Consider the following 10,312-nt stretch of genomic DNA (forward strand, 5'->3'; position numbering starts at 1 on the left):
TGCGCGCGCCTGCGCAGAGGTCGGCGGCGGGCTGCGCGCGCCTGCGCAGAGGTCGGCGGCGGGTGGGAGCGCCTGCGCAGACCAGCCTCGGGCAGCGGTGGCACCGGCTAACATGGTAGGTGAGGGCGCCGCGCTAGCGGGCGGGCAGGAGGGTGCGGTGGTCCAGGCTGCGGCTGCGGCAGGCGCGGCTCCGGGCAGAGTGTGTAGGGCGCGGTCGTCCGCAGTGCTGCCCTCCTGCAGTCATGCGCCAGGCCGGGCGGCCTGTGGGAGAGTCGGGGCCGAGGGAGCGGTGCTCTGGGCTGCAGAGAAGGGCAGGACGCAGCGCCCGGAAGCGAGGACGGCTGCGTCTGCGCGGGCCAGCGTTCGCGGGGAGCCGACGGTCTCTGTCCTTGCTGTGCGCCCGCTCGCCTAGTAGCGTGGCTGGAGGAGCGGGTTAGGGAAGCGGGGTAGAAGCTGCGGCCTGGAGACCACGCAGGTGGACCTGGCGGGGGCAGCCTTACACCCGCCTGGTGGACCCCACTCCGCGGCACGGTGCACGGAAGACCTTGGGAACAGTTGTTAAGGATCCAGAGCCATGAAGTGGAGTGACTTAGCTCCCCATTCCCCGGCCTACAGATTAAACTCCTGCTCCGCTGGGCCTGCTCTGTACCAAAACAAGAGTCACAGTGTTACATAGTTCTCATTCCCCTGACCCGAGGAAGGGGGTCTTGTTCTAGTTAAAAGTCCGTAGAAGGACGTTTTAAGAGCTCTTTAAAAATACCTAGGCCGGGGGGATAGCTCAGTGGCTTAAGTGTCTGCCTGGCAAGTGTAAAGTCCTGAGTTCGATCCCTCATTAAATAAATAAATAAATTCCTATATAGTATATTAGACGTTTTTGGTACCAGGATTCTATCAGTAGCTCTTTGAAAGGTCACAGTTGAAATATTTGAAGCTTTTGGTCTCTTTTTATTTGATGTTTGACGTAGAAGATGCTCTCCTTTGATATTTTTCAGTTTCCATAACAGTAAAGCTCAGTGGAGGCCATGAACACTTGACAGTTTGTAGATCTTGGTGAATTTTGGATCTGATGGATTCAGAGCTCTTCTTTCTCCTTAAATAGGGGAGGGGGGCGGCTTTTGCTATGTAGTTCAGTCTGGCCTTGAATTCACTATGTGGCTCAGACTGGTCTTGAACTCTCCGTGATCTTCCTGCATCAGGTTCCTGCGGGCTGGAATTCAGGTGTGTACCACTGCCAATCTCCTTTAATTTTTATAATCTGTGAGTCTTTCTTTCCTGTGAAGCCTTTTTTTTCCTATGAAGTCTTATACCACTTCTCTTTCCTACCCACTTTGTATGTAGTCCTTTAGTCACTTTGACGTGGCTTAGCCATTGATTATTTTTTTACTCACTGTTTACAGACAAAGCTGTAGGGAGTGACATTAATTATACAACTTTGTTGATAGGCCCCATGTGCTTCCTTCATGGTTGCTGCTCCTCATGCTGAACTAGCATTTTGGGCCCTAATTTGGGGAGTGCACACATGAGGCAATTTGAATGGATTGGAGAGGGACTACTTGTTTCTTTGTCTCCACTTCTACCCTTTTGTAACTAAGTAGAAATTATCCTAGACCACCTTGTGTGGTCTGGGTCCATGCACCTGTATTTGACACATAGGCACTTTACACTGTGGCTTTAGCTGTCACACCACACGTGGGTGACCATGTAGAGGTGATCTTCATGAGTAATAAAGCTCAGGTACCCTGCCTTCCACTTGTCTATTTTGTCTTGGTGTGGAGCCATTTGTGGGGAAATGCTGGTCACATGGTACAGCCACTTAAGGGTGTGTGACTTGGTTGACTAGACTTGAGACTCTAGGGTACTATTTGGAATGCTTTGAAACTATTAAAGTAGTACAATTCCATGGTGTTTAGAAAATTCGCATTGTTGTACAACTGCCTCATGTAATTCCAGAACATTTTCATAACTAAGAACAAACCCTGTATACTTCCAATTCTTTCATTCCTGTTAAGCCCAGACATCCATTAATCTACTATCTCTATAGATTCGTCTGTTTGGGATATTTTATCCAGTGAAATACTGTGGCCTTTTGTGTTCCAACTTCTATTTCTCAGCATATTTTTAAGGTTCACCCACATTGTGTCATGTGTCACTATTTCATTCCTTTTTATAAATGAATAGTAACTTGTTATGTGGATATACTGATTTTATTTATATTCATGACAAAACTTCTAAATCTAAATTAATGGCTGTTCCATAATCCAGATACAATAAGTATTCCTAATGGAGGGCTGTTGCATAAACTGTCAACTTTATAAAAATATCCTGGTGTTTTGATTATCATCGTACTATGATAGCATGTGATATCTATCAGGGCCTGGAAGCTACAGCCCGTAGACATAGCCACTGGTGTGCACACACTGCCTGCCTGTGGCTTTGACCATGCAGTGGCAGAGCTGAAAAGCCACTAGAGACTATGGCCACCACCCATTTTTTTTTAAGTATGTTTAAGAATGATTGGGGCCCCAAAGAACTTTCATTTATGTAATTAGTAGTTATTGGTATTTACCATATCAAAAGTTAAAATGAGTTTTTCAAATGTGTATTTTAGAATTGCCACTAACAAACCCATTACTTTTCACATTTTTACAAGTGTCTTTAGTATCTGACTCATAAAAGTATTATTATTGAGTCTTTTGTGTTCGTCCTCTCGTGGTTTCATAGAACATGTCCTGTGTACTCAGGAGAGGTTGGTGAGGGTTGAAAGTACTAAGAGAAAATTTTGTCATCATGAAACCCTCCAGAGGCCTCAGACCCAGGCTCCCAGAGTATACTAGTGCACCGTGTGTCTGCACAAGGTTGTCTCACTCCTGCTGAGTTTTTATATTGGTACATATTTAAGTTGTGTTAGAGACAACTCTGGAACTTGCTAGGCTGTTTATTGTTGACGTTTGGTAAGGAATCGGTCTGCATAAAGGAGATGTGGCGTGTGTTCTTTCATGGTGGGCAGACCATTTCCCTAGGATTTCAGCGGGAGAGCAGTCCTTTTTCTGCGCCCTGGTAGGCTTCTAAGTCTGTTGGAGGAGATCTCCCTACCTCAACATCCCTTATTTGTGGTAGCCCCTGAGCGGCTGAGAGCCCTGCTTTTAGCCCATGCTTAGTATATGTGAAATGCCTGTCTTTACACAAATTCTATCCCTAGTTTGATGCTCCTTTCCCTCCTCTTAATTTCTCCATCTACTTCTTGGTATCCATTCCTTTAAGTTGTAATTGATTCTGTTTCTATAAACTCTCATCTTTATTTGAAGATTAAGTATAATCATCCTTAGGAAAACTTTTCCCCTTAGGATATTGTGTAAAATATTTGTATTCGAAAGAAATTAGCTTAGTCTGTTTTCATGTACAGAAATTGATAAATTACTTTTAGTGTTGCTTCCTGCAAGTTACCTTGAGACCTGGAAATCTGAAAGCTTTAAGATGTTATTCTGTTTCATTACAGACTATATATAGTACAGTTATTTGGCAGTTTTGTTATTTATTGCTTACCCACAGCCTCTGCCCTGCATCTCATAGGCAAATATTCTTGTTACTAGTATATCACTTCTCAGTTTCTGACAGGCATTCTGTGCCTACTTGTGGCACTTTTCCAAGTTAGTTGTAACACAAATCTGAGTCAAGTGTATGTTTTCATAAATGTGCTTCTGTTTTTCAACCGAGAGAAATTATGTTTCCAATGTGCACAGCCTCCTGCTAGTAATTACACACTGAACTTTGAGACCACAGACCTGCGGGTGGCCCCTTGACAACATCAGGCCCTGCCTTGTGTGCTGGACTGTGCTAAGACTTTTAAGGGGCAAATAAATACTACTACATGCAGAGAATTGATCCAAATGTGTTTCTATAAAATACTGATTCTCATAATTCTTTGAAGATTAGACTTTGAATACTTGTTATTATCTAGATGCTATCATTTCAATTTCAGGAGACTGTGCAGTCTTTTTAACTGATGAAGAACAAGGCTCAGGCTTCCTCTAATTCTGAAGTGGAGTCACCCAACAAACAATTAAGTCCAGTTAAAATATAGGCATTAGGAATAGAGGCTGCCACAAACCCTGGATTCGCTTCATTGGCTTTCCCGCTTCTTTTGCATCCCAAAGCATAAGCTTAAATCGTCTCAGAAAGAAAAGATCCGCCAGTTCATGGCCTGTACTCAGGCTGATGAGAGAACAGCTATCTACTGCCTAACACAGAACGAGTGGAAACTAGATGAGGCGACAGACAGCTTCTTCCAGAATCCAGACATATACTACAGGGAATCCATGCGGAACTCTGTGGACCAGAAGAAGCTGGAGCAGCTGTATGGCAGGTACAAAGGTAAGGGGAATATGGCAAGAAAGCGAGAGCACACAGCTGCGGGGACCGAGGGAACAGCATTGTGTTAGTCATCTTTTCATGTTGAAAGCACGATATCTAACACCCACAACTTAAGGGAGGGTTAATGTGGCTCGTGGTTTCAGAGAGTCCATCCATGTGTCCCTGGGTTGGTCGTGGTAGCAGGTGTGGGCAAAACTCTCTTTATGGCAGCAGGAACCAGTGCATAGAAGAGGCCCTAAAATGTCCAGGAGCTAGGTGTGAATCCCTGACACACCCAGAACTGTGCTTTACTAACACCATAGGCAAATCCCAAGCCAGCCAAGTTGCCAGTCATGATTGATTGTTAGAAGTGTGTAGAACTTTTGATATCGTGGACCAAAGAGATACGTGCTGCGGCTCCTTTTGAGTTGAGCTCCATAACCTCATTTCTTCAGTAAAGAATCTGGGGGTGATCTGCAGCTAACTTTCACCTACCAATTGTTCTGTGTGGTGAGTGTGACGTATTAACAATAGTTAAAGGGGAGTGTCCCTGTTTCAAAGCTTTATGGCCACTTCCCATACTAGGACAAAATACTTGCCCGCTACCTGTAACTTAAGAGGAAGAGAAGAGTGTTTTGGCTCACAGTGTCAGCAGCTCTAGTCCACAGTTGGCCAGCACTGAAGCAGAACCATTCTGTGGTAGAAGGGCCTGGCAGAAGAAAGCCTCTCGTATCATGGCAGACAAGCAGAGAAAGAAAAGGGCAGAGTTGAGAAAAGAATTTACCCTTCCAGGTCACACCCTCACTTAGCCACCCCCTCCCAACCTGTACCTACCTGTTATAGGAGACTTGGGAGACATTTTTGTTCTAAATCAGTGGTGGTGAACCTAGGGCACAAGTGCCACAGAAGGTTGTTGATATCAGTTGCAAGTTCTAAAAGGCTTGCCACCCTTATGATCTAACCATCACCAAGGCTGGTGTTAGCCATTATTAAGATCACAGTTTTTCTCCTAGTATTTTTAGGCTGAAATGCTATAGAGCACTACAAGATAATGGGAACAATTGTGTAAGTACCCACACATGTAATAGTGTCTAAAACTTACATTTTTATTTCAACAAATATGGGATCCAACAGAATCATTTTTTTGGTCTTGCATTCTGGTTTTTTTTTTTTTTAAATACTGTGTGTAATTTTTCCTTGAAAGTTGCATTCTTTAAAAACAAAATGGCTAAAAAAAAATGATTACTCTGTGTAGTTTTCAAAAACTAAAAATTGTGTAGCATATTTAAAAATTTTCAAAAAAATAAAATAAAATAAAAATAAAAATTTTCTGCTGGACATGGTGGTACATGCCTGTAATTCCAGTATTTGGGAAACTGAGGCAGGAAGATACAGCTAAGAGTTACTTTTTGTATTGCTAGGAGTCCCCAAGGCCTCAGCCCTTTTAAAAATTTTTATTTTGAAATGAAGTCTCATTAAGTTGCCCATGCTGGCCATGAATTTGTAATCCTCCCACCTCAGCTTCTAGAGTAGGTTGGATTATAATGGTGGGATTTATTGTCCACAGGAGACCAAATTATAGGAATAACGAGTCTTTATTAATTAGCTGATACCCAGTGTATACCCCAAGAATTAAAAGTAGGCATGGGCCCGGTTCTTTGACACCCTTTAGCTTATATAAGTTTCTATGGCAACTGGGCTGGAATACTGTGCCTACCTATGCATGCAGGGTCATAGTCTGGGCCTTGAGATTTATGGCTATATGTGGGCATATGGTCTGGCTCTTACTTTCTTTAATTGGTCCTGCTTCTTCCCTTATCTCTTCCATGTTTGTGAAATTTTAACAAGACAGTGGAAGGTGTGAAGGATGGAGCAATTCAGGCAAACCCAGAAACCTAGGGCTGGGGAGATAGCTCAGCAGTCTAAAAACCTGCCTGGCAAGCACAAGGACCTGGGTTCACATGCCATGCTGGCCCCCGTAACCAGACGTGGTGGCACACACCCGTAATCCTGATGCTGGGGAGGTTGAGACAAGAGGATCACTACGAGACCGAGCTACATAGCGAGTCCCTATACCAAATAAATAAATAATTTTTTTAAAAATCCCAGAAACCTAGATTTTACAAATAAGAATGTTTTATGGGTTATTTGTTGCTCAGTATTTTATGTAGAAAACTGTAGTTCTTTGATTAATGTATCTGAAACGCTTTAGCCAGAGCTGTGTAATACAGTGATAGGGCCCTAATCACCTGTCTTAATATTATTTGTCAAAGTAGTGTAACTTTTTCCCCCAATTTTAACTACAGATCCACAAGATGAAAACAAAATTGGAATTGATGGGATTCAACAGTTTTGTGATGATTTAAACCTGGATCCTGCCAGTATCAGTGTTCTAGTCATAGCATGGAAGTTTAGGGCTGCCACTCAGTGTGAATTTAGCAAAAAAGAATTTGTAGATGGCATGACAGAGCTTGGGTAAGTAAATTTTGTCAATTTTAATTATTTCAGAAAGATGCATTCAACATTGTTTAATAACTATAAATATTAATACCTATAAATTGTTTAATAACTATAAATATTAATCTGACATTGATATATCTTATTTTGTATATAATATAAATACCTTATACATCTGCACTGTTAGGCCTTCAATTTCTTTACAATTCTAGTTTAAAGTTCTGTTTACCATCATTCACGTTAGGCGTGTGTGTGTGTGTATGTGTGTGTGTGAGAAAGAGAGAGAGGGAGGGAGGGAGGGAGGGAGGAAGAGGGGGAGAGAGAGAGAGAGCGTCTCGTGTAGTTAATATTGGCCTTGGATTCACTATATGTCCTAGGCTGACCTCAAATTTGAGGCGACCCTTCTGTTTCAGCCTCCCACGTGCTGGGATTATAGTCATGTGCCATCACACCTAGCATGTTCTTATAACTCATTTTCTTTATTTCCTTCCAATTTTGAATAAACAGTATGTAGCAGGAGTCTTCAGCCATTTAGCTTATTTCATAGTATTGTATACAACATGTATAATTTATTATGTCACTACATTAAAATCAATAAATTATCTTTTTTTTATGTATGTAGTACAGGGTCTGCAGGGTCTCACTATGTAGCTTGGACTCGTAGTGATTCTCCTATTTTGAGCCTCTCAAGCGCTTGGGGTTACAGGCGTGCGCCACTGTGCCCAGTCTCAGTTGCTGTCTCAGCGCACCCTGGGGACAGGGCTGGCATGGCACACTGGGATCAAACCCCGGCCACTGTGCTCTGCCTAACCGGGCGCTACAGTCCACTGACCTATCTGGCCGGCCCACTAACTTGTTTCTTAGTTACCAGGTAAGTCATGGAAGTAAATGAAACCACCTCACGTACCTGCATTTTAGCCTGTTTCACATGGGATTGTAAGAAAGCCAGCTAGTTTGACTTGCTGATGTTTCTGGATCTCTGATATATCAGTACTGACATCTTAGAATAGCCTCTTTTCTGCCACTAAGAATGTAAAGCCTGTAAACTTGTTCTTAGAGTATGCATTTTATGCTTTTTTCCTGTGTTATATTTATCGTTTCTGTTTCAATAATAAACTCTGTAGGACTTTACTTCTGATGATACATTCCTGGCCCCATTCTGGCAATGGTACAACAACTTATTTCTTCATTTTTTTTGTACTTTGGAAAGTGCAGGTAAACCACTGGTTGGTTTAAGTTGGAAGATATCTATATAAATGTGTTAATACATTCTTAGAAAAGACATGAGAAGCAGAGTCATGCAGAAGGAATTGATAAATAGTACTTCATCAAAGTTAAAAGTGCTGCTCATCAAATGATGTGTTAAAAAAATGAAAAAGGGGCGGGGATGTAGCTCAAAGGCTTAAGTGCCTGCCTGGCAAGCCCAAGGTCCTGAGTTTGATTGCCAATACAAAACAAAAAAGGAAAAGTATATGAGAAAACACTAAATAATTATAATTTCCAGATAATAGAGAAATAGGATAATTTTAGAAATTCAACCAAAATGAATATAAGGGAAATTAGCTTAGGCAAGACAGAATGCAAGCTCAGTGTTGAAATGGAGGATTTAAACCCAAAGGTGTCAGAAGTTACAATTACATTACATGTTAGTTAGCTACTAAATTTTTAAACTTTATATATTTTTAATTTTATATATTTATTTATTTGGGACTGGGGAGATGGCTCAGTGGAATAAGTGCTTTCCTGACAAGCACAAGGGCCTGAGTTCAATCCCCCGTTCCACCAAAAATAAAATAAAACAAGTAACCCATAGCCTGGGGATATAGCTCAGTAGAATAAGCGCTTGCCTGGCAAGTGCAAGGTCCTGAGTTCAATCCCAGGGAAAGCAAAATAATAATAATAATATTTATTTGGTACAGGATCTCACTATGCAGCTCAGACTTGGAGTGATCCTCTTGTCTCAGCCTCACCGATGCTGGGGTTACAGACGTGCACCACCAGGCCCAGTTTTGGTGGCTGGCCCAGCACAGGCCGGCATGGCATGCATTACTGGGAATCAAACCCTTGTGTTTGCCAGGCAGACACTTAAACTGCTGAACTATCTCTCCAGCCCAATACTAGACTTTTTTTTTTTTTTTTTTTGCAGAACCAGGGATTGAACTCAGACCCTTGCGCTTGCCAGGCAATTGCTTATTCTACTGAGCCATCTCCCCGGCCCCTAGACTTTTTTAAAGCGGTTACTGTGCACATTGTTTACGATAGGTATACATAAAACATAAGAGCACAGAACAATTGGAAAGGATAAAAGTTGACGTATTATGCAAACACTAATCCAAAACAACATATACAGCTTTGTTACTATTAAAATAAGCTTTATGCAAAAAAAAAATAAATAAATATAAATAAATAAATAAAATAAGCTTTATGGGGACATAGCTCAGTGGCACAGTGCTTGCCAGGAAGGTTCTGAGTTTCATTACTGGTACAACAATAACAACAACAACAATAATAATAATTTTAGACTTCATAGGGCAGTTCCACAGATAATAAAGAACATTTCACAATGATAAAAGATTTGTTTTGCCAGGAAAAGAATAGCTTTTATGTTTTTGTGTACTTCCTGAGTAGTCCCAAAATCTGTAAACCAAAAAAGTAAGTATAAAGAGAAAGATAGAAAGTATTGCATTTTCACATACATCTTAGAAACTGATAAAATGAGCAAAAAGCAGAAAAAAAGATTTTGATAGCACAACAAATGGCCTAGCACATTGGCTTTGAAGAATATTATTTTTTAAAATATAAAACATTCATAACAGTTGATCATAAACTGGGTCCTAAAGTTACAATCAACTGTAAAGGATTTGAAATAATAGAGGGTATGTTTTCTGGCCACAGTGCAGCTAAACTAGAGATAACAGTGATGTTAAAGGATGCACAGATGTTGTACACCACTGTGGCTTAGAAAGGAATTTACAATAGAAAGTAGAAAATGCATGCTTGGAATTGAATGATAAAATGCTGATGTTAATATTTGTGGGATTTAGCTTCTTAAGTGTATATTTTATTTTTTTTTAAATGTATATTTTAGAAAGAAAAAGATAGTGAAAATCAGCAAGCATAGTGTCCACTTAAGAAGTAGAAGAGGGCTGCAGTGTTTTTCAGTGGTGGAGTATATGCCTGGTGGAACCAGGGATTGAACTCAGGCCTTGCACTTGCCAGGGAAGCGCTTATTCCACCGAGCCATCTCCCCAGCCCATGCCTGGTACTCTTGAGGCTCAGGACTGAAAAGAGAGAGTGAGAACTTACAGGAAGTTAAAGGATATGGAAGATAATGATGTTTTTTAATACACAGTAATTTAATAGGAAAAAGAAAAGTTGTTGATAAAAAAAGTTCAATTAAGACATGTTTTGTTGGGGCTGGAGAGATGGCTCAGTGGTCTAAAGCACCTACTTGGAACAAGCTTAGCGAAGCATCAGGGACCGCGGTTCGATCCCCCAGCACCAC

General features: G+C 41.5%; 1 protein-coding gene across 4 annotated transcripts in view; it reads left to right on the forward strand.

Annotated features, from left to right (window-relative positions):
- The first annotated feature begins 57 nt into the window (after positions 1-57).
- Positions 58-10,312, forward strand: part of Dcun1d2 (defective in cullin neddylation 1 domain containing 2) — a 26,573-nt gene continuing 16,318 nt past the window's right edge. Inside the window, exons 1-3 of one of the 4 annotated variants that reach the window (XM_023715225.1) lie at positions 58-115; positions 4,155-4,371; positions 6,657-6,825. In XM_023715225.1, coding sequence (XP_023570993.1) covers positions 113-115; positions 4,155-4,371; positions 6,657-6,825 — 389 coding nt within the window. In that variant the 5' untranslated portion in view covers positions 58-112. Of the gene's footprint in view, positions 116-1,185; positions 1,219-3,979; positions 4,372-6,656; positions 6,826-10,312 lie in introns of those variants that run through there. The other 3 variants (XM_023715226.1, XM_004631157.2, XM_023715227.1) reach the window with 3 other exon arrangements.

This window comes from Octodon degus, unplaced genomic scaffold, assembly GCF_000260255.1.
Source record: "Octodon degus isolate 3935 unplaced genomic scaffold, OctDeg1.0 scaffold00039, whole genome shotgun sequence".
Lineage (NCBI taxonomy): Eukaryota > Metazoa > Chordata > Mammalia > Rodentia > Octodontidae > Octodon > Octodon degus.